This window comes from Barbus barbus, assembly GCF_936440315.1.
Source record: "Barbus barbus genome assembly, chromosome: 18".
Classification (NCBI taxonomy): domain Eukaryota; kingdom Metazoa; phylum Chordata; class Actinopteri; order Cypriniformes; family Cyprinidae; genus Barbus; species Barbus barbus.
The window spans coordinates 11,081,345-11,105,480 of NC_136746.1; the positions used below are offsets into that span (position 1 = coordinate 11,081,345).

Genomic DNA, 24,136 nt, shown 5'->3' on the forward strand with positions numbered 1-24,136 from the left:
TTATTAGAAAAATAATCCATCTCTGAGTCCATATAATGCAAGTGGACACTCATTCAATAGTCTTCCAAAACCCACAAAGCAATCACAACTGTAATCCATACAAACCCAGAGGATAGATCAATGTCTTCTGAAGTGAAACAATAGCCTGTTTGTGTGTGTGTGCGGGAGTGTGTAAGAAAAATACTGATATTTTAAACTACAAAGCATCGCCTTTGGCCAGCTGTCAGACATGGCTTCATGAGTTTATGCTGGATTTAAATGAAGAGCCCCAGAAGTTATTAGACATGGCTACAGCTGACAGGGAAAATGTGAATCATTCAAATAGGTAATCCATCTCAGCCTTGCAGGGGATTGCAGTGGTTGAGACTAGTGTTTTTTTGGCGGCCTGTTTTAATTGTAGTTTTAGTCTAGTCTTTGTGGGAAGCTGTCATTTTAGTTTTTATTAGTTTTAGTCACGTTCATACTCTTTTTAGTCTAGTCTAGTTTTATTCGACGAAAACATGACATTTAGTCTAGTTTTAGTCGACGAAAACTGATGACATTTAGTCTAGTTTTAGTCGACGAAAACTTGACATTTAGTCTAGTTTTAGTCGACGAAAACTTGACATTTAGTCTAGTTTTAGTCGACGAAAACTGATGACATTTAGTCTAGTTTTAGTCGACGAAAACTTGACATTTAGTCTAGTTTTAGTCGACGAAAACTGATGACATTTAGTCTAGTTTTAGTCGACGAAAACTGATGACATTTAGTCTAGTTTTAGTCGACGAAAACTTGACATTTAGTCTAGTTTTAGTCGACGAAAACTGATGACATTTAGTCTAGTTTTAGTCGACGAAAACTGATGACATTTAGTCTAGTTTTAGTCGACGAAAACTGATGACATTTAGTCTAGTTTTAGTCGACGAAAACTGATGACATTTAGTCTAGTTTTAGTCGACGAAAACTGATGACATTTAGTCTAGTTTTAGTCGACGAAAACTGATGACATTTAGTCTAGTTTTAGTCGACGAAAACTGATGACATTTAGTCTAGTTTTAGTCGACGAAAATTGTATTTTAGTCTCTTTTTAGTAATACAATTAGATTTAACCCAGTCAATATAGTATAAGTACCTAGTAACGTTAGTATAGACGAAACCAAAATTTTCTTTTAGCCAAACCCATTTCAAACAAGGTTATCTTATTATATTATTGTTACCTTATAGACTCAAAAATACATCTATTCCAGACACGGAAGACGCTCTGATTTGAATTTACAACATTTATTTTACCAACCAAACATGTTAGATGTACACACACATCTCCCAAAGACGAACCCCGGCTGGCCGGTGTTCTGAAATATTCAGTGTCTGAGATTTTCGGTGACGCTGGGCGGCGCAAACATGAATATTCATGAGTTTCCTGTTTCGCGTTAAAGCGCTACTGAAAATATTGCTTCGAAAATATTGCTGCTTCTTTAAAGTGTGAAGTTCAGCAAGTATTTAGGCTACTGTTAATTTTGGCACAATAGTTTGTAGATTGTGTCGTATGTTTAATTATTACAGCTATTAATTTGTTGATGTGCCTGAGGATACACTCCAACTTACTGAGCCAACATACATTTTTGTTTATGTACCTAATTTATTTTGACAATCTTTAAAACTGTTAATAACTGATATAAATGTATCTTTGCTGTGTTGACAAAGTTTCAGTTGTGATCATTCTGGGGTGATTATTTTTGTTTGCTCAGTTGGTAGCTTATATAACATCAACACAGCTTTAGTAATGTAAAATGTACACCTGGATTTAGTGGCTTCACTGGTTGTTTATAATGATTTTTATACTTTTTAGATGAAGCTTTGTATTATATAAAAAAAGAAGGTACTTTGGCAAAAGTGGTCAGCACGAAAAAAAGTGCCCAAGAAATTTTTGAAGAGCTCCACAGCAGCCCAATAGGGGCTCACTGTGGCATTAAAAAACCCTGGATGCCATAAACAAGCGCTTTTATTGGCCTGTTATGTCTGTGGACATCAAAAAATGGGTGAGTTTAATATGTGAATCCTTCGTCATGTTTTCATTCAAGATTTTTATTCGTCACATACACAATTATACAGAGTATAACCAGCAGTGAAATGTAAGTTTCATACATCTATTATTCCATCAAAACTGATTTTGATCATATATTTTAGGTCAAACACTGTGCTGCTTGTCAAAAAAGACAAGTGCTTCTCTGAAGAACCCAACAGAATATACCCCTATCGTGGTAATTCATGTTTTTATGAAAAACACAAGGAATATTTTTGTTACAGCTATTTTATATAGTAAACATGAATGTTTATTAGGTGACACCCCCCCCCCCCCCCCCCCCCCGTAATCAAATAATCTGTTATTTACCAGCTGAACAAGCAAAACTAAATATTGTAACAGATCATTATGCCACCTTAGATATCTGTTATCAAACAAAACTTTAAAAGACACATGCTAATGGCATATCCTAATGACAGGCAGGCAAATCAATTGCTGTAATCATGAAATCAAACATAACATATACAATCTACAAACTATTGTGCTCATATGAACAAAACTTAAAAAGCTAAAAAGGAAAAAGATCACTGCAGATCGCCACTGACACTGAAACATAATTACATTACGTCAAACGTTCTGATGATTCTAGAGTGCGCTGATATTTTCAGTAGCGCTTTAACGCGAAACAGGAAACTCATGAATATTCATGTTTGCTCCGCCCAGCGTCACCGAAAATCTCAGACACCGAATATTTCAGAACACCGGCCATCGGTCCCTTTCTCTGTGTCAGACTTCACTTTGTTGTCGTCTTCTAAATAATGCCGCGAGTGGGGCTTGATGAAGTGACGTCGCCTGCGTCTGCGCAGTGCAACCTTATGCAGCCCCTGATGTGAGACACCGGAAACAGAAATACTGCAAAATAATAAGAACGCGACTAAACGAGACGAAATAACGTTATAACATTTCGTTTCGTCTCGTTTTGGTCAACGAAAATTAAGAGACATTTTAGCATAGTTTTTTTATTTTGCAAAACACATTTAGTCTCATTTTTATTCGTCAACAATATTGCATTATATATTTAATTATCGTCATCGTCACATGACCAGCATTTACGTTGCGTCTCGTCTCGTTTTCGTCACGTCATAAAGGTTCGTTGACGACGATATTTAGTCATAATTTTCGTTGACGAAAGCAACAGTAGTTGAGACAAAGCAATAGAGATTAAAAAGCAGCTTCTGAGTTATAGCTGTAGGGCAATAAATGCATCCTCGGTCAAAGGCCATGTTGCACAACTACATTCAAATAAAATGAAAGTAGAACGTAAGCCTGGCAACACCAACCCGACGGCGAGCGACAGTTTGTTTGTGTTCCTTCGGTGAGAGAGAGACTCTGATTGGATGTTCAGTTTAGCCAAAGTGATGAAAACGGCCGAGTAGATGAAGGCGGCACAGACAAAAGGCTGTTTTTTGATGTGACATGATATTGCCCAAGCATTCCAATATGCGAATGTTTTCATAACAACATGAGCTGCTTAAAATAATTAAAGTTATCAACGTTACTGATATTCAAAATGATAAGCAAACGCTGCTTTGTTTACGTTTCGTATATCTGCGTTTATCTCGTATATCTTTGTTTCGGTTTCTCCGTTTGAATAACGATTATTTGCTATTGATAGGTGCTGATATAGACAGCTAACTTCTCTCGCGCATGCGCAGAACTCGGCTGAAGTCTGTGCGGTGTGTTCGCGTGCAGCTTTTTTGTCCCACGCGAGGCGACAACACCGTCGCCGCTAGTTCTTTGAAGTTGGTTTGGTGTGTACCGGGCTTTACATTCACACCCAACTGTGCTTTGTATAATGTAGTCAGTTTATACTAGATTAAATTCAGACATGTTCATAGCTCTGTAGATATGTGCACCTGGAACATGAGCATGTTTAGAGTCTTGATATGTGCAGCAGCTCTTCTTGCATCTGAAGGTGAGGATCACATGCTTTGTTTCATACTTGTTCACATTGTGTTTTTGACTTGCGTACATGCTTTAACAATCCCATCTGAATCATGTTTTTAAGGGTTCTTGGTTCAAGGACCTGCTCAGCCTCTGGTGGCACAGCTGGGGGGTTCCATCACCCTGCCCTGCTCTGTGGAAACACCATTACCAGTGGAGGAGCTGGAGGTCGAATGGAAGAGGGCAGATGAAGAGGCATTAGTGCACTTGTTTCAGAATGGAGAGGACAGACCTGAGGCTCAGTATCAGTCTTACAGAGATAGAGCACATTTTTTTTCTGAGCAGATCTTTAAAGGAAACTTCTCAATCCTGTTGGAAAATATAACGGTTGCAGACACTGGTATCTACAGATGTGTAGTTTACGCTAACCAGGATGTTGGAGAGATCTCTGTTACAATTCAACATGTGGGTAAGTGTTTATCTCCTTGCAAATAATCTTTGAACACTGTTTTTACTTTACTTTTTTTCCCGTTTGATTATTTCTCTTTTGTTTGTAACAGAGCGTGTAGTTGTGACAGGAGGAGATCAAATTGTATTTGCACGTGTTGGTGAGGATGTTGTTCTAAACTGCATGGTGGACTCACATATCCTTCCTCAACGCTTTGAAGAGGTATCATGGAAGAAGGTGGACAAAAGTCCAGACATCATCCCTGTGTTGCTTTTCCAAAATGGGACGATATTTCCAGGATCGTCTCACACGCGTTACAGAGACAGAGCAGAGTTCTTCAGAGAAGAAATCCCCAAAGGCAACTTCTCAATAAGACTAAAAAATGTCCAGACTGCCGACAAGGGACAGTACATGTGTGAAGTCCACACAGAGAAATCAGTCAACTCTGCAACTGTGGAAATTCAGCGGTTGGGTAAGTCATCCGACATATACACTGTAACTACTTTTTTGTTTGTTTGTTTTTTCTAATAAATCAATACTTTTATTTAGCAAGGATGCATCAAGTTGATCAAAAGTGACAGTAAAGACATCTAAATTATTTTTATTACAAATAATTGTTATTTGTGTTTCTACAAAAATACTAAGGAGCCCAACAGGGTTGCTATTGTTGAAAAAAACCTATAAAAATACTTTTCAGTTATTGAAATAAAGCTAAAATAAAATAGAGATACAGTATTAGATGGAAAACTCAAAACACAAATGAGAAGTCAAAATGTTACATTGACAACTAACTAAAAATAAAATAGTTACTTATATTTATTTTTATATTAATAGCTGAGTCCTTAGCCAAATATTATTATATTTTTTAAAACACAGACTAATAGACAAAAGCACGTAAAATTACTAAAACTAAAATGAAATCTGAAATATATAAATAAGAGCTAATTTTCAAAATATTAATAATTATAATGGTATATAAACAATCTTAATACTAATAATACTACTGTTTTCAACATTAATAATAAATGTTTCTTGAGCAGCAAATCAGCTTAGATCATGTGACACTGAAGACTGGAGTAATGATGCTGAAAATTCAGCTTTGCATCACAAATAAATTACATTTCGAAATATATTACAACAGCAAGCCAATACTTTAAGAATATTTCGCAATATTACTGTTTCTAGTGCATTCTGTAACCTTTAATGTATAAATACAGTCTTGGTGAGCAGAAGATACTTCAAAAACATTTAAAAAAAAAAATCTTACTGGCCACAAACTTTTGAGCCATAGTGTAGATATTCTTCAATGGGGCAGTCGTGGCCTAATGGATAGAGAGTCGGACTTGTAACTCGAAGGTCACAGGTTCGAGGTGGGGGGAGTGAATAACCAGCACTCTCTTCCACCCTCAATACCATGATTGAGGTGAGACCCTTGAGTAAGCCACCAAACCCCCAACTGCTCCCCGGGTGCCGCAGCATTGGCTGCCCACTGCTCTGTGTGTGTGTGTGTGTGTTCACTGCTGTGTATGTGCACTTGGATGGGTTAAATGCAGAGCACGAATTCCAAGTATGGGACACCATACTTGGCCACACTTCACGATATGTATATAATTTATAAATCAATTTATGTATTTGCTTTGTGCAAACAATGATTTATTACACCATTTTTTTAATCAAATTTGTCTCAAATGGTTCTTTTTAACAGCTTAATCTAATGTCAGTAAAATCATTCTGTGTCTCTCATGTAGGGATGTCTGCTCTGCACATCATCGTACTGATGCTTTGCTTTACTTCCCTCTTGTTGACTTTTATATTAAGTATTCCAGTCACAATCTATATAAGCAGAAAAGGTAGGCTAGGAGTTATGGAGGTATGCTGTTAAGAGTTATATTTTTAATGTATTCTAAATGTAAAGTAATAGGATGTTTATTTGCTGTTTTTTTATGCTCAGGCACCATGTATCTGATTGGTGTTTATGTTCTTCTGCAGATACTGGCACAAAACCCATGTACATAAATTATTTGCAGGCAGTTTGTCCCAACATCTGTTTGTCTATTGCATTTGTTCTGTGGGGTGTAATTGAAGGTAAGTGACTCGAACATTCTTAAGTCTGCATGTATCGTCATTTAAAATAAATAAATAAATAAATCTTATCAGCCTGTTGATGTCTTGAGTGTTTTTTTCACTGCTTTGTTCAGGGTCTGTTGTTGAGGTAACAATGTGTGCAACAATTAATCTGACGAGGATCATTTTATTATTTCTCATGGCCCCATATTTTAATTGGAACGCAATAGTTTCTGGTATGTACATTTAATACATTTCATAACTATTATTTTATAATTGTGTATTAAGTGCTTTAAGGCATTGTGATAAACACAAATATGAAATCTGAAAAGCTGACAGTGTGTATATATGAATATGGTTTGATATTTTGGAAAAGGGTTTACATTCAACATTAATGTTAGGAAAATTTTACCATTAATGATTCTTCTAATTCCTTTTTTTTTTTTTTTCAGTTGATCTTCCAGATTTCTTCCATAGAATAATTGAATGCATAAGCATTCCCATTGCATATCTTCTGATTTCCACAGCGTTTTGCTCAGGTTAAGAAACTATTTTAATAACACTAGTTCCCCAAAATGAGATCCACCTGGGCCTGACTTATGGATATGAGTAATAACTATATAATGCGTCTTGTTTTGTAGCTGTTCTTCATGATCTTTGGAATGCATCTCAGTGGTCTGAAGTTGTTCTTGTCAGTGCTGGGATTATTCTCCTGTCATCAACAGCAGTTTTTCTTCGAGCTTTAAGTGAAGTTTGCTTCACACATTTTTTTGAGATACATTTTTCCCTTAGATTTGTAACAAGTATGTCAAATTATATTCTACTGCAATTTTTATGCTATAGAAATTTTTTAGAATTACAAAAAGGAAAATGTCAGTTTTCCATATTTGGTTTTGTACTGCTTAAATCATGTTCATTGGTCATTAAAGCTCTAACGTTGAGAACGTTGATCCTCTACAGAATCAAAGTGCAGATAGTTTATTTAAAAACAACAACAAAACTGAACACAAGAAAGTGGAACAAAACCAAGCATGCCTATAAAAACACGTGCGAACACCTCATTAGCTGAAAATATACTTAGTGATTTAATTAGTGAAACTTAGCCTGCGTTTAAAAAAAATAATTTGAATGTGACAATTAACATTTTTATTTTTAAACCTTCATTTGAATATGGCAACATAATATATGCTCTATAATATTTCTATGAATAAATCTCTGACAGAGACGATCACTGTGTGCATAGTAAGCATGCTGACATCATCCATAGCAATGAGGTCAACCCCATTCTTATTCTTAGCTTAAGACTTCTCTCTATTCCTTAGTAAAAGTTTGTCTCAGCAGCTTTGTGAATAGATTTTAAGAGAAAACTTTTACTGCTTTACAACTTAACTTTTTTATTTAAGGAGAACTCTTAGTGGTAAACTCAATCCAAGCAGCTGAGTCCTTAGCCATCTTCAAGAATTGACTAAAAACACATCTCTTCCATCTTTATTTGACCCTCCAACACTAGCACTCTCTATTCTAATTCTAGTCTTTAAAAAAAAGTCCCTTATAGACTTGCGCTCCATTCATTTACTTGTCTTCTTTAAAGAAAACTAACACTAGCTTCTCTATTCTTTTTGTATTGTATCTATTTGTTTTCTTTTTATTTATTATACAATTTACAAAACGCAAAAAAAAAGTTTGATTGCTTCCATTGTCCTCATTTGTAATTCGCTTTGGATAAAAGCATCTGCTAAATGACTAAATTTAAATGTAAGATAAAATGTTTTGTGAATATGGGCCCAGATCTTTAACCATTAGGCTACTGTACATATTCTGATATATAATTGTGATGTGTTTTCATTAGTATTGCTCTGTGCTCTCATGTAGAGTTTATAGGACACATTCTCATGCAGTCAAGCAACTTTCTTCAAATGCGTCTCCTCTTCTTTAGATCATCAAGTGTTAATGAATGTGAGTAGAAATTGTATCTATTAGTTATTCTGTCTCTTAAGGTATTTATTTACTGATGTCCATTGAAATGTTTGTCTTTTCTCATTTTCAGCAATGATTATAATGGCATATGCCGTTGGGGGAATATCTGCTGTCGTATCTTTCATAGTTCTTCCAATTCCAGCAATTCGACATTACCTTTGTTCAAAACTTCACAAACATCAGCTTCATACACTTATATGGAGATGCTGTAAGTACACTAACAAATGCCATTTTATTGTGTTATACTGTACGTCACATTAGAATGTTTTGTTACAACTTCTAGGAGTTGATCATAATAGAAAGATGAGGAGTGAAAGTGGGAGAATGAGGATCACTATAGAGATGAACCAAAAAATCTGAGCATATCAGACCAGTCCTCAGGTCCTTACACTGGCTTCCAGTTATATTTAGGATTGATTTTAAAGTACTTTACTCGTTTATAAGTCACTCAGTGGCCTCGGACCTAAATACATTGTAGATATGCTCACTGAATATAAACCTAACAGACCACTCAGATCAAAAAGGGATTTTCTACAAACAAAAATTATTTCATAATTAACAGATTAAACTCAAACAAAACACACACAAATAATATTTAACCGTAAATATAAAACAAAAATACATTTTCTTAAATGGCTACAACACCGTTTATGTAAAGCACTTTGAATAACCATTGTGTATGAAATGTGATATACATAAACTTTCCCTACTTTCACTGTGATAAAAGATGACAACAAAATACAATTAAAACTTCTTTAACTCTCTAAGTATAAACAAAGTGAAAAGATGTACAAAAAACAAAGTGGCGTCTACTTCCCTCTAAAGCAAGTTCTATACAAAAGGTAGGCAATGTACAATATATTATAATGGCTCGTAACAGAAAATTAGAATCCGAGTCGAACAGGCAAAGGTCAGGTAAACGGAGAACAGCAAATCAGAAATACCAAGACACAGATACAATCAGACTCCAAAACACAATAATTCACCAATCTCTCTGATACGAAACGCTACAAGAAACAAACGAATCGATGAATACATTAGCAAAAAGGCAATGAGTTAACAAACAAATGCGAAGTGAAATGGTACAGATGGCCAAGGTTTTGGGCGTTCCTTATAACGGGGACAGGCGATAGAGTGGACCAATAGCCGCCTCCAATGAATAAGAACACGCCCACCTGTATCACAACATGCACAGTAACAATATACGCACAAGAGGGCAGTATTATGGAAGAATATTTGATATTCGTAGTATAACATGAATGAACATATGGAATGAACTTGGAACAGTTTATCTGTCATCTTCCCTGTAGGTAATGAGGGAACTTTGTTATTAAATCAGAAAGAAGACCAGGACAAAAAGAGAATTACAATAATACAACAATACTCCAAAAAACATTTTTAAAGAAGTTGATTGGGAGACATTAAAGCCTTTCACAGTGTGTTTACTGAGAACAGTTTTACTGAGTTTCTCTTTGTTTCACTCTATGTGTGTTAAACAGTTTAATGTTATTATTTTTTATAATAACATTTTGGCTGTTTTAATGATTTCTCTCTATCTTTTTCCCAGATTTAGTTTGGGCAAACATTATGCTTTTTGCACTCATCGGGCACAGTGCATTTATTTTATATTACCTTAACAAGATTCTGGAGTATACTAATGGTAAGCTGGTATCAAATGTCAGCAAACTCAGTCGCACCGTTTATTCTCAAAGAAAAAAGTGGTTGGCATGCTATAACATTTATGTAACTGATTTTTTTTTCAGCCTTCACTTACTTATGGTTTTGCTGGTATAGTATGGGTTACCAGGCATTCTAACCTGAGTATTTAAATGTGTCATTGATCACAGAGCGTTTTGGATGGATTTTCGTCACAGTTCTTCTCCATGTCTTGACTGCAACTGTTTCAGAGCGATTTTCCAGAAGAGTTCCTGGTAACAAAATATAATGAAAGTCAGAAAATGAGTAAAGAAAGTCAATTAAAAAAAAAAAAAATTGTTTTTATGCCAAAAGAATTTATAATAGTTTTAATATAGGCCTAATAGAGCTAAATATGGATGTATATGATGCTTCAAAACCTATTTATGTATTTATTTAATTTGTTTATTTGTCAAAAATCTAATGTTATTTATATATATATACCATATCTATTTGTTTTGCAGATGCCGTGTACAATACTTTGTTCATGTTTGGGGCAGCAGGTCTGCCAGTGATCAACTCTGTTTCTCTTGCAACAGAATTAATACTGCAAGTGTGTAGGTGTCAATGCCAAACAAAAAATGTCTAATTGGGAGAGGTCATTATTTTATTTATTTATTATTTATTTATTTTTTCTCTTCTATCTTCTCTTCTGTTTATAAGACAAGGGGGAGAGAACAGTGGACGATCTGCGTGTATTAGTGCTGCCGTTTGAAAGCATTATGGCTGGTGTGTGGCTGATTTTACAGATCCTTGAATACTGTGAGTTTCTGTGGTACATTATGCTTCTCATGTATGTGAGTCATTATTGATATTAACTGTCATGTCTTCATACATGAATTACAGGGCTAATGGCATGGAGAGAGTAAGTTTACTTCTTTTTCCAATTTTTAACTACACATTTTGAAGTCAACAGTATATGATAACCCAGTAATGATATTGTTTTGTAGATAATCCATTTACCATACTATTTCATTGTATTGATTTATGTCTTGTGTATTGCTTAATTGCTTTACTGTTTTAATTAATTGTCTCTCAGTGTACAGAAGGAGCTGTATGCACTAAGGGACTTTGTGGCACAGTTCATATCACAGGTAACTTTATTTTAGAGGCTGAGTAAATGTCTAAAATGGGTTTAATTCCTACATTTTGTTGCATTGTTACAATGCTGTATAATGACTTATAACTCATATTTGGTTCTGATGCCAGAATACACTAGTGAAAAATTGTCAGTGGAAAACGTATTGTATATTGCTCCCAGCCTTTATCCTATAAATCCTAAAATAACAGTGTGTGTTTAAAATTACAGCAAGGAGCTATTGCTGAATCAGATAATTTGTCAGAGATTTGTCTTTCTGAGATCCAAAGATGTCAGCCAGAGGCAGCGCCATTCCTGGAAGAGAGAGAACTTAGGAGGTTTAAAATGTCTTAAACATCTTACCATGTATGATGAGCTAATGTTACCCTCTAACTTAATTTAATTGATTTTAATTGAAAATTCAAGAATTATTGTACAATTAAATGCAATTTATTGTACAATAAAATGTTTCAATGCTTTTCATACTTGATAATGCTAATGATTTTAAATATAAAATTGTATATTGTAAAAAAAAAACCTGCTTATATTCTTAATTTTTCTGTTCCCACTTTTAATAAACAATACTATAAACAATAACTTGACTGTTGTTGTTTATTATAACCTGACTGCATGGTTTTCTTTAAAATATGTTTCACATGTAGATTCACATAGACAATTCAATAGCATTTACAAAAAAAAATTTCTGGAAACATGCAAAATGTATCAATAATAAAGATGTATTAGTCTGCCCTACCTCCTGATATGCTACTCCAGCTAAAAAAGAAACCCAAAACCAATCGGCAGCATCATTACACTGCTGAGCTGTTGATTGGCTGAGGATCTTTTGTGTGTATGTGTGTCCTGTATAAAGCACACTGCTCTGCAGCATTTCTGAACTGGTGCAGTGCCGGTTCATCTCCACTAATGGTGTGCAGAACAAGGGGGACTTAAAGAGGAAAACTTCTCCAACCAACAAAACATCAATATCATTTGAAAACCAAACAAAAAGCAACACAAAAAAAAATCCTGCATCATGAGCTTTGACCTTTTCATCTCCTCCCTCTCCCGGCGATGGGAAGATTCCCACTCCAGCAGAAAAACCTACCGGCTCTCCCGGGGGCCACTGTCATCCTCCAGGTGGCCGACGCGTTTGGAGCCGCTGCAGCGCTGGGAGCAGAGTGACCTGAGCCAGGCGAGCATAGTGAACGCAGAGCTGCTGGACCTGCGGGCCCAAGAGCGAGAGCAGCTGGTGGGTCTGAACAACCGCTTCGCATCCTACATCGACAAGGTGCGACACCTTGAGCAACAAAATCGGGTGCTGCTCCTACAGCTGGAGGGCCTGCGGCGCAGGCAGAGTCAGCCGTCCCGTGTGCAGCAGCTCTACCTACAGGAGGTACGGGGCCTCAGGGAGCAACTGCACCAAGAGGCCCAGAATAAAGCACGAATGGAGGCGCAGAGAGAGAAATTGCGGGAGGCGCATACACAGCTGCACGAGCGCCGGGAGGAAGAAGCGCGGCGGCGTGGCCGGGCAGCGGCAGAGGTGCAGAAGTTGCGGGAGGAGGCGGGTCAGGTCGCTCTGTGCAGCTGTGATGCCGAGGCCAGCGTGGTCTCCCTGGCACAGGAGTTGGTCTTCTTGAAGCAAGTGTTTGCGGAGGAGCAGGAGGGGCTGAGGGTCCAGCTACAGGTTGCCAGCCTCAGCGTGGAGCTGGACACAAGTAGACCTGACCTGTCGGCCGCTCTGAGAGAGATCCGATCACAGTACGAGAGCCTGGCTGGACGCAACATGCAGACCGCTGAAGCCTGGTTCCGGGGGAAGGTGGCGAGCGTAGTGGAGCTGACAGATAAGCAGGAGGAGGCTGTGCGCTTGGTACGTGAGGAGACCGCTGAGTATCGACGGCTGCTGCAGTCCCGTTCGGCTGAGGTCGAGGCACTGAGGAATGTCATCGATTCTCTGAATGCACAACTAGGGGAGCTAGAGGAGACGCAGAACACTGAGGTCACCAAGTACCAGGTATAGATCACCAGCAGCAATCAATCCAAGTATAATTGCACCACGTATGCAGTACGACCACATAAATGTCTATTTAGAGACACTCTTAGAAGTGAGGCCATTATGCTATTGACTGCAGACACATTCTTTATAAAAGAGAAGATTAATGAAATGTAAAATAACCGGAACAATCCTTATTTGTGTCGATGGGCATAATACACTCATATAAAATGCCCAAAAATCGTACCTATATGGGTACAGCAGCTTGTCACTGGGGCAGTAGTCTTAAACGAAGAACTCTGTACCTTATCTACCCCTAAATTGTGCATAATTGTACCTAAGAGTAGTAATATGTTGGGTACAACTGTCAACCTTTTAGGGGTAAATGAGGTACAAAAATGGGAACTGCCACAGTGACAAGCTGGTGTTACCCCTAAAGGTACAATTCTGGGACTTTTCTCTGCTTCAAGTCCGTGCTTCCTTTATTTGTTGAGGACAAAGCCTTGACACAAAGACTATAAATTTGCTTTTACTATGACAAGTCCAGTGTGCTGACCTTTACTGTTCTAGAGTCTCAGCATTGATGCAAAACTATTTCTGCTGTGCTTTTAGCATTGTAAGCTCCAAGTGATACCAAAGTTGCAGAAATGTTACTGATGCTGACTCATTCCATCAGTGCTGAGTCATGATTGACAAACTGAGTAGGACAGGACAGATGAGATTGACTCTAGAGGGAATGGTAGTGCTGACTAAAATCTTTAAGATCTATGAAGTTCTGCTCTACTCTGTATCTCTGGCACAGAAACAGTGTGTATAGGAACGCTGAAGCATATCAGCATCAATTTATGCTTTTAAATTTTGTTTGAACAACTTCTAGGAGAGGATAAGTGACCTAGAGAGGGACATTGCGGATGCAAAAGAGGAAATGTCACGCTATTTGCGGGAGTATCAAGATCTGCTTAACGTGAAGATGGCTTTGGATGTTGAGATTGCAGCTTACAGGTAATATAGCTACTTGAGAGTATGACACTTGCAGTTTCTTTAATCAGTTAAACTTAAAACAATTTGTGTGCATTCAAAAAGAATCGAGAGTAACTTTGATGTTGGATCACAAATGAGTATCGATATGATGTGATTTGTTTTGAACTTAAATTTATTTTTGTATTTACAGGAAACTCCTGGAGGGAGAAGAAATTCGATTTACGTATTCCACCCTACCAGCCCTAGCCTAAACCCCTAAAACACAAAACCCTAGTAACTCACATTCATCATATTCATATTTTGAATACTGTTGAGTCAGACCCACATTAACATCCTAACATACTAACAAATACATTACCTTCCCAAAGAGATGCACATAAATCAACTTTATTCCCCCAAAAACCCTACTAACCTGGACCCACCATTTAAGACCCTTGTTGCCAAATCCATATCCATAACTTTTACATTTACTTCCGATCCTAGTTCTTTAGTTAATTCCACCCGAATTCTACCATCTAACCATGAAACTAAACCGCAGCATATCATCGCTATAAAGTCAAACGAGCCCTTGTGTCACACAAGAGGTACACATAATGAGGTCCCCCTTCTTCTTTACACTTGAAAATGGACAAATGACCACCTTGGAGACATCGCTAAGGGTAGCACTCACTCAGCCAGAGCTCAGTGTCATGTTGGCAGATTCTCATGCAGGACCTTAGATGGTTTAACTTAAAGAATACTATATTGATCTGCAAATAAAAGTTTTCACTAAATTGTCATTTTTTATGTTTCATTCCCAGCACCCATTGAAACTCAGATTGGGCATTGATCCCCATATGCAAACTTTTAACCAATTGTTTGCTGAGGTGAATCGTTGTTCAGTCTCAGCCCACTTTGGGTGCTAGAAATGGACTAAAGCCAATTTATTAATCCGACATTAGACCAAGAAATTAAGAATCAGTCAACAGGACACTGTCCACCATCCCTGGCTCTTTAGATTACATGTAGTTAGTGCAACAGTTAAGTTTTAGCTCTGTTAGTTCAGTTAGAATGTGTTCATTTTAGTAAATGTTGTAGTAATATTTAATTTGCTATATGTCTGTGTTCCGCTTCTCATATGTTTGTTTGGTTGAGAATATTTGATTCTTTTGCTTTAGCATTTACAGTGTTTGACTTGATAAAAGCATGACTGAAAGTCAAGAGTAGAAATAAAAGCTCTAGAATTGGAGTTTTTAGACTCATGGTTAAAATACAACTATCATGCTTTCATCTGCTTTTGTTGTGTCATCTAAGTTACAATATATGTCAATTATCAGTAATTTGAAAATGAACAAGAAACCGAGTCTGTTTATCATGACAGTCTCTGAACTGAATGGTGCTGTATGTTTGCACCTAAAATACAAGCTGAATAAAGCAACAGCACCTCTTCTGGAGCACGTCTCTGGTGTGTGTTTGTGTGCAAGACATGCAGTGAGGTCCAGATATCCAAAACTTGCCCATTAACCTCTTTGGAACATTTTCACATTAAGCTGGAAAAATGGATAAGCAGGTTTATGATGAATGACTCAAACCTGATTCTTTTAGTTTTCAAGAGCATGCAGCATGATCAGTGTAGCCCATTTCCTGAACAATTGACCCTTCTGAGGTGGTTCTTTTGAGTGAACAAAACCCTCATGAATCAGTCAGACACATTAATGATTCAGTCTGAGTTACTTACTGAACGTACGTTTTGTCAAGTCCAATTCAGAAAAAATAAAATCAATCAATCAATCAATAAAAATAATATAACTATAAATTGTTGTCCCTATCCCTTGTTCGCAGTTTTACTTCCTGCCAGCGCGCGGCAGCAGAGAGCGCTTTGTTTTCATCTCAGTCTGGATCGAGTAAAAGAAACAATCCGGGGTTAAAGTTCAAGAACATGGCGGCCTAGGAGAAGATGCTCAATGTTATGTAGCCATGCTGGAATCTGTCACTATATAATACTATACTCCTTAATTCCTTTAGGGTTTGACTGTATGTTCTGCATAGACGCTCAACGTTAATCATAATTCGCTTTAATCTTCAACATGCTGCGGGCTTTATCGAGGTGTCATGCTCCTGCAGTCTGTCTTCTCTCTCCTCGTACTGCTGTTTTGGTCGAAACTGTCAGGGGAAGAAAATCTCGCACAGACCCCAAAGCGAAGTCAAAATTGGGACGGATCAAGACTCCCCCTCCCGTGGATCCAGTAGAGATGGTTGTACTAAAGGAGCGATACACTGAATACAATCTGATCTTAAGAGCCCTGCGGTAAGACTGCATGACAATAAACCATTTCCTGACTGATTATGATGTCCAGTCACCAGTGAATAGATCTGTTTTTCTGATTACCAAGCTCACACTTTTTATTATTTATCATAGTTGATGCTTCAGCCATTTGAGACTGATAATCTCAACTGATCATTTTATGCATGCAGACTTGAGTTCAAGGAGCAGATGTTGAGGAGGAAATATGATGAGGAGGTTGGTTCTGTGGCAGAGGAAAGAACTAAAAGGGAGGAAGAAGAGCATCGGTCACTGATGGCCTTGAATGATGCTGAAAACCTCAGAATGCTTAAAATAAGGTGAGTCATTTTTAGTCATTCACTGGCTGCGTCCAAAATAGTGTGCTGAAAACAGTATATCTGAATTTACAGTAGCCAAAAAGTCCTTGGATGACCTACATATCTGGTGAGAATGGGCACTTGACTATCCCTGCACAAGATTTGTGCATGGCAGTTAAAGAGTACATTTTCAGTTAATTTACTCCCCCCTTTAGGGGCTCTGATGACATTCCCTAATTGGCTGTTTTGTTTTAGGGGGTGTAACTTGTAGTGATGTGATTTATGGTGGTGAGGGATGCAGTCAGATATACTTGCATCTTGTTGCTGTTTGAAATGAATGTGTATCATCTGGTCTTCAAGAGAGCAACGCATGCAGAAGGAGGCTGAGGCCGCTGAGCTGAAGAAGAGAGAAGAAGCCATCTTACGCCAGCAAGAGCTGGAGAACTACATTAAAGAGAAAGAAAGACAAATTCTTCTACTTCAGGTGAGTGCTTTTACAGAAATTTTGTTCAGATTTAAACTATGCATGAGTAGTGCTGTCATGTATTTTTATTTGATTGATTTACAAACTGAAGATATTTTATACATTTCTAAAAAGGATGCTTTATTCATGTTGTTATATTTGATCAGATAGGGTTTTATGATTTAACCCCTCTCTCACCCTGCATTCATCTGTATTTCAGGAAGAGGCAAAGGACTTCATCACACTGGACAATCTAGATCAGCGGATTGAAGAGGCTCTTGACAACCCGAAAAGCTACAACTTTGCCATTGATAAAGAAGGACGTGTTGTCAAACGGACTGCATTTCAGCGATAAGGATTTCAAAAACCAAAATACCTACAATATACATAAAATATATTCTGTCAGTGTCATCGTTTAAACTGTATGGACAAAAAAATGTTTTTCTCAAAACCGTTTCATATGAGTGCTTTCTGACCCTGAGTTATTGGAAGTAGTGAGTGATATCTTTGTGTGTGTGTGTGTGTGTGTGTACTATGTGAGGAACTCAAAATGTGTCAAATATACTAAAGTCTCTTAGAACAGTCTTCTTAAGATGGTCTTCACTAGTCAAAATTGTTCATACACTAAATGCACCAACAAATGTCCTGACATCTAAAATTGCCCAAAAAAAAAAAATCTAGTAAGTGTGTGCTGAATTCATTCTAATTACCTTTAATGTAGAACAATGGAAGTGCCAAAAGTGCTTATGTAGCCATAACACTTACACACGTCAGCAAGAGCATGTTTTTAGTTTGTTCTTGAGGTAAAATATTCACAATCCTTATGATTTTCTTTTTTTTTTTTAATTGAAGGCATGTCACAATAGGAACAGTTACTATACATTCATAAAAATAAAAATAAACTATTTATTTAATTGAAACCATAAAAATGACCTTCAGCAACTTAAGCCTGGTTCAAATGTGAAAAAAGGGCATTTTCCAAGTTATAGCAGGTACCAACCAGTTTTACAAGGATTACTCCTAATGCCCATATTTATAGGTTATTAATATGAATACTGATTTTTATCCATGAATAGTATTTTAACTTTTACGTTCTTGCGTCATCTTACATTAACTGGGAAATAGATGTTCAATTCAGATCTGTAAATCATTCTATAATAATATAATGATATAGCATATTATTTATATAAAGATGTGGTAAAAAAAAAGTAGTATGCGGTTCTAAATTCAGCAAGAGTTTAACACCAAATTAATCAAAGATTTAATGATGAAATTACAGTTATTACACTATCACTTAATCATATCTACATAATATTTCTGATAAGTAAGGTTTTACTTGTCACTCTAGACAAAAATGTACGAATTATGTGGCTTGTCAGATAGGAGTCTCCCACAGGGTTGCCAGGTGTGTAACAAACCCAATGACCCTATTCAAATGTCAAAACTCAACATATGCCACACTCATACCTAAAATACGTATTTACAGTCACTATTATGTGTAATAAACATTTTCAACTTAAAAATCACTAGTAGTAATCATAAATAATCTGTTTTCATATAGGAGAACAAAGGCCCTTTCATCACAAAACTCAGTTTTGTTATTGGTAGAATGTAAAATATTTCAAAACACGTATTTCAGTCGATTATAATTATGCAATATGTAAACCTCTTTAAACCGCGGGGGAAAAAAAAACACTCAATTCGCGGGATAACCACGAACCTGGCAACCATGAGCGGAAGCTGCAGCGATATCTACATGTCCATACATGGGCAGACGCGTTCGACTACTTCCGGTACAGTCAGTCACCGAGTCACCGACCCTACAGACAGAAGAGCCGAGGACAGGCGCGCATATGTGAAGAACACTGTTCATATTTAAAGAAGATTTTAAATACATTTTCACAGAAACTTTTGCTAATATATAATGTGTTTGACACAGTGATGTCCTGCTTCCATCGGGATTAAGTGTTTTCTACGATACATCTGATCTGATGCAACATGGCAGCAGCACATGTTAATAGATGTCTCTTAAGGACAGTCACGAGATGTCTCCGGGACAGTGGTCGGCAGCCAGATGTGATGACAGTAAGGCCTTTAGGACACTTGTCTACCTCGTCTTCAGGTAAAGAGGGACATGAAGCGGTAGTTTCAGTTCGGGGTTCAGGAGGCGGTCGCAGCTCTCGTCTGGCCGCAGCAGCAGCGTTAGGACTGGGACTCGGAGGAGCAGCACTGTATTCATTAAGAGACGAGGACAATAAAGATGCCCTACAGAGGACAGTCGCGGTCAGGAATTTGCTAATTGACAGCTTACTCCCGACGGTCCAATGTGCCTCTCCGTTTAAACCTGACAGTCCGCGGTACAAGTATAATTTCATCGCAGATGTGGTTGAGAAGTCCACACCTGCTGTAGTCTACATCGAGATCATTGGGCGGTGAGTCTGTCATAAATACAAAGAAACCGTTCCAGTCCTGCTGAAAACATCTTAAACTAGTCTCTGAGCTGGTTTAAATGAGTCTCACATTCTGGTCAAGCTGCTGACAAACCCGTCTGATGAACTAGCCACCCTGACTTGTCTTGGAGGCCAGAAAACCAGTTTAGGCTTGTTTAAGTTGTTTTTCTCAACAGGGACTTTCTTTGTGAACTGGTTGTATCTGACATATAGGGATTTAGTTTCAGTTCTGTGGGGTATTGTGACATACTATAGGGACATTTTAAAACGCTTAACGTGATATTATTCACTTTATATTGTGGAACAAGGGCTTGTTCTTCTGACAGTAGTTAGTGTTTATTACAAGTAAGGTTTGACAGAAATTTGGGTTTCCCTGGTCGGTGTTTAAGTACATTAAGTCACATTAAGCGTTTTAGGATGTCCCATACTATATGCTGTTTTTTTTTTCCAGACACCCCTTTTCTGGCCGTGAGGTGCCCATCTCGAATGGCTCTGGCTTCATTATAAGTAGTGATGGCTTGATAGTGACCAATGCCCATGTGGTCGCCAACAAGCGTGGTGTCCGTGTTAAACTGACCAATGGAGAGACATACAACGCCACGGTCCAGGATGTCGACCAGGCTGCAGACATCGCTACCATCAAAATCAGTGCTAAGGTACCAGTGGTGCTTTAATGTACTACTGTGGAGAAGTTTGAGGTGATATATATTTAGAATTTGAAAGGCATACATATTCAGCAGAGGTGCATTAAACTGATCACAAGTGACAGCAAAGACACTTAGAATGTTACAAAAGATTTCTGTCTCAAATAAATGTTGTTCTTTTGAACTTTCTATTCATCAAATAAACCTGAAAAAAGTGTCATGGTTTACATAAAAATTCTAAGCAGGAAAAACTGTTTCCAACATGGGTAATAAAAATAAATGTTTCTTGAGCACCAAATCAGCATATTAAATAGTGCTGTCAAATGATTAATCGCATTCAAAAAAGTTTTTGTTTACATAATATATGTGTGCACTGTGTATATTTATTATGTACACATTAATACACACGCATGCATGTATATATTTAAGCAAAATTGTACTTTTATATATTAAATATAATTATATATATATAAATTATGGGATTATAAATATACATGTAAATAATTTCAAAATATATGCTGTATGTGTACACACAGTACACACACATATTATGTAAACAAACACTTTTATTTTGAATGTAATTAATCATTTGACAGCACTAATATTAAATTATTTTTGAAGGATCATGTGACACTGAAGACTGGATTTTTACTGTATTGTGCACATAAGAGGCCCCAAACTTTATAGTTAAAAGTTAACTTTACTTTTAATAACATATCCCATCCATCTTTATTTGACCCTCTAACTCTAGCACTCTCTATTCTAATTCTATTCTTTAAAAAACTAACACTAGCTTCTCTATTCTTTTTGTATTATATCTTTTTGTTTTCTTTTTATTTATTAGACAATTAACAAAAAGCAAAAAAAGGCCACTAGCTTGCTCTATTCTTTTTCTATTCTATCTCTTTTTATTTATTATTGCTTCCATTGTACTCATTTGTAAGTCACTTTGGATAAAAGCGTCTGCTAAATGACTAAATGTAAATGTATATGGTAATGTGTGTGTACATACAGTGGTGTGAAAAAGTGTTGGCCCCCTTCCTGATTTTTTTTTATTTTTTTGCATGTTTGTCACACTTTAATCAAACAAATTTAAATATTAATCAAAGTTAACACAAGTAAACACAACATGCAGTTTTTGAATGAAGTTTTTCATTATGAAGGGAAAACAAAATCCAAACCCACATGGCCCTGTGTGAAAAGTGCTTGCCCCCTAAACCTAATAACTGGTTGGGCCACCCTTAGCAGCAACAACTGGAATCAAGCGTTTGCGATAACTTGCAATGAGTCTGTTACAGCGCTGTGGAGGAATTTTGTCCCACTCATCTTGGCAGAATTGTTGTAATTCAGCCACATTGGAGGGTTTTCGAGCATGAACCGCCTTTTTAAGGTCATGCCACAGCATCTCAATAGGATTCAGGTCAGGACTTTGACTAGGCCACTCCAAAGTCTTCATTTTGTTTTTCTTCAGCCATTCAGAGGTGGATTTGCTGGTGTGTTTTGGATCATTGTCCTGCTGCAGAACCCAAGTTCGCTTCAGCTTGAGGTCCGGAACAGATGGCCGGACATTGTCCTTCAGGATTTTTTGGTAGACCGCTGAATTCATGGTTCCATTTATCACAGCAAGTCTTCCAGGTCCTGAAGCAGCAAAACAGCCCCAGACCATCACACTACCACCACCATTTTTCACACAGGGCCATGTGGGTTTGGATTTTGTTTTCCCTTCATAAAAAAACCCTTTGTTTAAAAACTGCATGTTGTGTTTACTTGTGTTATCTTTGATTAATATTTAAATTTGTTTGATGATATGAAACATTAAAGTGTAACAAACATGCAAAAAAATAAAAATTCAGGAAGGGAGCCAACACTTTTTCACACCACTGTATATGTACTCATACAAATTTTTGTATGTCTCATTCTGTTCTCTTCCCCCTTCGTCTCATCCCAGCATCCCCTCCCAACGCTGCGTCTCGGCCAGTCGTCTGATGTGCGTCACGGTGAGTTTGTGGTTGCCATGGGGAGCCCGTTCTCTCTTAAAAACACAATCACATCTGGAATCGTCAGCTCTGCCCATAGAGGAAGTAAAGAACTGGGCCTGTCCAACTCCAACATTGACTACATCCAGACTGATGCTACCATAGATGTAAGAGCACAGGAGATGACATTAGAGAATTTGGGTGTAATTGCATGTTCATTTAATTTATCAAATAATTCATATCACATTTCCATTTTATAGTTTGGAAATTCAGGAGGTCCCCTTATAAACCTGGTGAGTCACATTTACACAACATACCGCTGGTACATTTTGGTTTTAGAAACAAGGAAGTTGAGATGTTTAATTTTGCAGGTCAGATTTCATTTATAGGTCATTTGACTAATGACATATTTGTCTACCTGATCAATCTATTTGAGAACATACTGATTGGTCATGTGATGCAATGCATGTGATATGAACTAACATGTGATGTTTGTAACTTTCAGGACGGTGAGGTCATAGGCATTAATACCATGAAAGTGACTGCAGGGATTTCCTTCGCCATTCCCTCAGACAGAGTCCGTATCTTCCTTGAGCGTGCGGCAGACAAACAGAGTAAGAATGACCCTTGACCTTCTCATTCTTGTTAGTGAGATCATTTGTATTGGGGTCGCTGATTTATGTGTATCGGCTGTTTTCAGAATCCTGGTTCAGAGATTCAGGATCAAAACGGCGTTACATTGGAGTGATGATGCTGACTTTGACCCCCAGGTGCCTATCTGTGTTTTGATAACAGACCCTAAATGTGTGTGAGATAGTCACTGTGTAATTTTTTTAACTTTAAATGGTGTTTTCGCCCTCTCAGTATAATCGAAGAGCTGAAGATGCGTGACGTGTCCTTCCCTGATGTTTCTCATGGAGTTCTCATCCATCGTGTTATTATAGGATCTCCAGCCAATAGGTAAGCAGCACTGCTCTCACCCCACACTGCTGTGCTCTGTTGATAGAGGCCTCCTATTATCAATGTAATTTCCTGTTTTCTGTTTCACAGAGCTGGAGTGAAACCAGGGGATGTTATTGTTGAGATAAACGGGTCAAAGGTGAACTCATCAGAGGAGATCTATAACGCTGTGAGAACAAGTGACAGCTTAAACATGGTGGTCCGGAGGGGGGCTGACCTCCTCATGCTGCACATGACCCCTGAACACACAGAGTGACGTCCCGTGAAGCTTAGGCACATAAATAAGAGATAAATAAATGGTTCGGCTGAGAGAGAAACGAGAAGCGAAAGATGATTTGAATAATTCTTATAGTTGGGAGATGTTTTAAGAAGGTAATAATGTATAGGGCTGAACAGTATAGTAGAAAAGCTGGACGCTTGTGTAGACAAAATGTTCTAATTGTGCAGTTTGTTCACTCTTTTTGGAAGTGTATGAATTAGTGTGGATGATTCTGAGCATTACGCTGGATAAATATCAGTGTGACCTCAAACTACACTGTATCAGTATTGTTTTTGAAGGAATACTTCTAGATAATTGTGTGAAACCGGGTTTATCATGAGATGAATGAACATTTGGCTGCCATAATAAAAATGCGTGCTCTTATTCCAATATTTTTTTGTATTCAATGTATTTTAATGCATTTTACAAACCCCTGTGACTTCACAATAAAACATTGGAATATCAATGTTTTTGGATGATTATATATTCACAATGCTTTCAGAAAATGTGACCAAGTACACTTTCATCTTAAAAATTAGTATCATTGTGTTAAGCCTTCCACAAACTAGCCTTTGGCTTCCATAATATTTTTTTCTATACTATGGAAGTCAATGGCTTCCAGCA

At 37.4% G+C, this 24,136-nt stretch overlaps 4 protein-coding genes across 5 annotated transcripts; all 4 read left to right on the forward strand.

Moving 5' to 3' along the window:
* The first annotated feature begins 3,140 nt into the window (after positions 1 to 3,140).
* Positions 3,141 to 11,801, forward strand: LOC306884296 (uncharacterized protein). Its single transcript, XM_079440038.1, has 17 exons — positions 3,141 to 3,978; positions 4,072 to 4,416; positions 4,508 to 4,867; positions 6,144 to 6,245; positions 6,385 to 6,480; positions 6,594 to 6,695; positions 6,912 to 6,998; positions 7,101 to 7,262; positions 8,332 to 8,415; positions 8,507 to 8,644; positions 10,004 to 10,096; positions 10,284 to 10,367; positions 10,596 to 10,688; positions 10,795 to 10,893; positions 10,978 to 10,996; positions 11,171 to 11,225; positions 11,441 to 11,801. The coding sequence occupies exons 1-17, from the start codon at positions 3,912 to 3,914 to the stop codon at positions 11,561 to 11,563; spliced, it is 2,109 nt and encodes a 702-aa protein (XP_079296164.1). The 5' UTR covers positions 3,141 to 3,911; the 3' UTR covers positions 11,564 to 11,801.
* A 303-nt stretch (positions 11,802 to 12,104) lies between these two features.
* Positions 12,105 to 15,612, forward strand: LOC306884048 (neurofilament light polypeptide-like). Its single transcript, XM_079439686.1, has 3 exons — positions 12,105 to 13,220; positions 14,077 to 14,201; positions 14,371 to 15,612. The coding sequence occupies exons 1-3, from the start codon at positions 12,243 to 12,245 to the stop codon at positions 14,429 to 14,431; spliced, it is 1,164 nt and encodes a 387-aa protein (XP_079295812.1). The 5' UTR covers positions 12,105 to 12,242; the 3' UTR covers positions 14,432 to 15,612.
* Positions 15,613 to 16,069: 457 nt separating this feature from the next.
* On the forward strand, positions 16,070 to 17,887 carry LOC306884266 (small ribosomal subunit protein mS26-like). Its single transcript, XM_079440004.1, has 4 exons — positions 16,070 to 16,467; positions 16,635 to 16,781; positions 17,121 to 17,244; positions 17,444 to 17,887. The coding sequence occupies exons 1-4, from the start codon at positions 16,247 to 16,249 to the stop codon at positions 17,576 to 17,578; spliced, it is 627 nt and encodes a 208-aa protein (XP_079296130.1). The 5' UTR covers positions 16,070 to 16,246; the 3' UTR covers positions 17,579 to 17,887.
* Positions 17,888 to 19,015: 1,128 nt separating this feature from the next.
* On the forward strand, positions 19,016 to 23,977 carry LOC306884254 (serine protease HTRA2, mitochondrial-like). 2 transcript variants are annotated; one of them, XM_079439988.1, is made up of 8 exons: positions 19,016 to 19,655; positions 20,125 to 20,371; positions 22,266 to 22,460; positions 22,554 to 22,586; positions 22,799 to 22,907; positions 22,994 to 23,063; positions 23,158 to 23,253; positions 23,344 to 23,977. In XM_079439988.1, exons 3-8 carry the CDS (start codon positions 22,332 to 22,334, stop codon positions 23,507 to 23,509), a joined length of 603 nt encoding a protein of 200 aa, XP_079296114.1. In that variant the 5' UTR covers positions 19,016 to 19,655; positions 20,125 to 20,371; positions 22,266 to 22,331; the 3' UTR covers positions 23,510 to 23,977. The 2 variants fall into 2 exon arrangements, with proteins under 2 accessions (XP_079296114.1, XP_079296113.1); XM_079439987.1 differs by having other exon boundaries at positions 19,025 to 19,655; positions 20,125 to 20,329.
* The last annotated feature ends 159 nt before the right edge of the window (positions 23,978 to 24,136 follow it).

Excerpts from the sequence above, each read along its gene's own strand:
- LOC306884296 (XM_079440038.1), top strand. The coding sequence starts at position 3,912 with ATGTGCACCTGGAACATGAGCATGTTTAGAGTCTTGATATGTGCAGCA. Across the intron at positions 7,263-8,331 it reads TTCCCTTAGATTTGTAACAA|AGTTTATAGGACACATTCTC; the intron begins GTATGTCAAATT and ends GCTCTCATGTAG. Across the intron at positions 11,226-11,440 it reads TGGCACAGTTCATATCACAG|CAAGGAGCTATTGCTGAATC; the intron begins GTAACTTTATTT and ends TTAAAATTACAG.
- LOC306884048 (XM_079439686.1), top strand. The coding sequence starts at position 12,243 with ATGAGCTTTGACCTTTTCATCTCCTCCCTCTCCCGGCGATGGGAAGAT. Across the intron at positions 13,221-14,076 it reads CTGAGGTCACCAAGTACCAG|GAGAGGATAAGTGACCTAGA; the intron begins GTATAGATCACC and ends AACAACTTCTAG. Across the intron at positions 14,202-14,370 it reads GTTGAGATTGCAGCTTACAG|GAAACTCCTGGAGGGAGAAG; the intron begins GTAATATAGCTA and ends TTGTATTTACAG.
- LOC306884266 (XM_079440004.1), top strand. The coding sequence starts at position 16,247 with ATGCTGCGGGCTTTATCGAGGTGTCATGCTCCTGCAGTCTGTCTTCTC. Across the intron at positions 16,468-16,634 it reads CTGATCTTAAGAGCCCTGCG|ACTTGAGTTCAAGGAGCAGA; the intron begins GTAAGACTGCAT and ends TTATGCATGCAG. Across the intron at positions 17,245-17,443 it reads GACAAATTCTTCTACTTCAG|GAAGAGGCAAAGGACTTCAT; the intron begins GTGAGTGCTTTT and ends TCTGTATTTCAG.
- LOC306884254 (XM_079439987.1), top strand. The coding sequence starts at position 19,222 with ATGGCAGCAGCACATGTTAATAGATGTCTCTTAAGGACAGTCACGAGA. Across the intron at positions 22,461-22,553 it reads AGACTGATGCTACCATAGAT|TTTGGAAATTCAGGAGGTCC; the intron begins GTAAGAGCACAG and ends TCCATTTTATAG. Across the intron at positions 23,064-23,157 it reads ATGCTGACTTTGACCCCCAG|TATAATCGAAGAGCTGAAGA; the intron begins GTGCCTATCTGT and ends TCGCCCTCTCAG.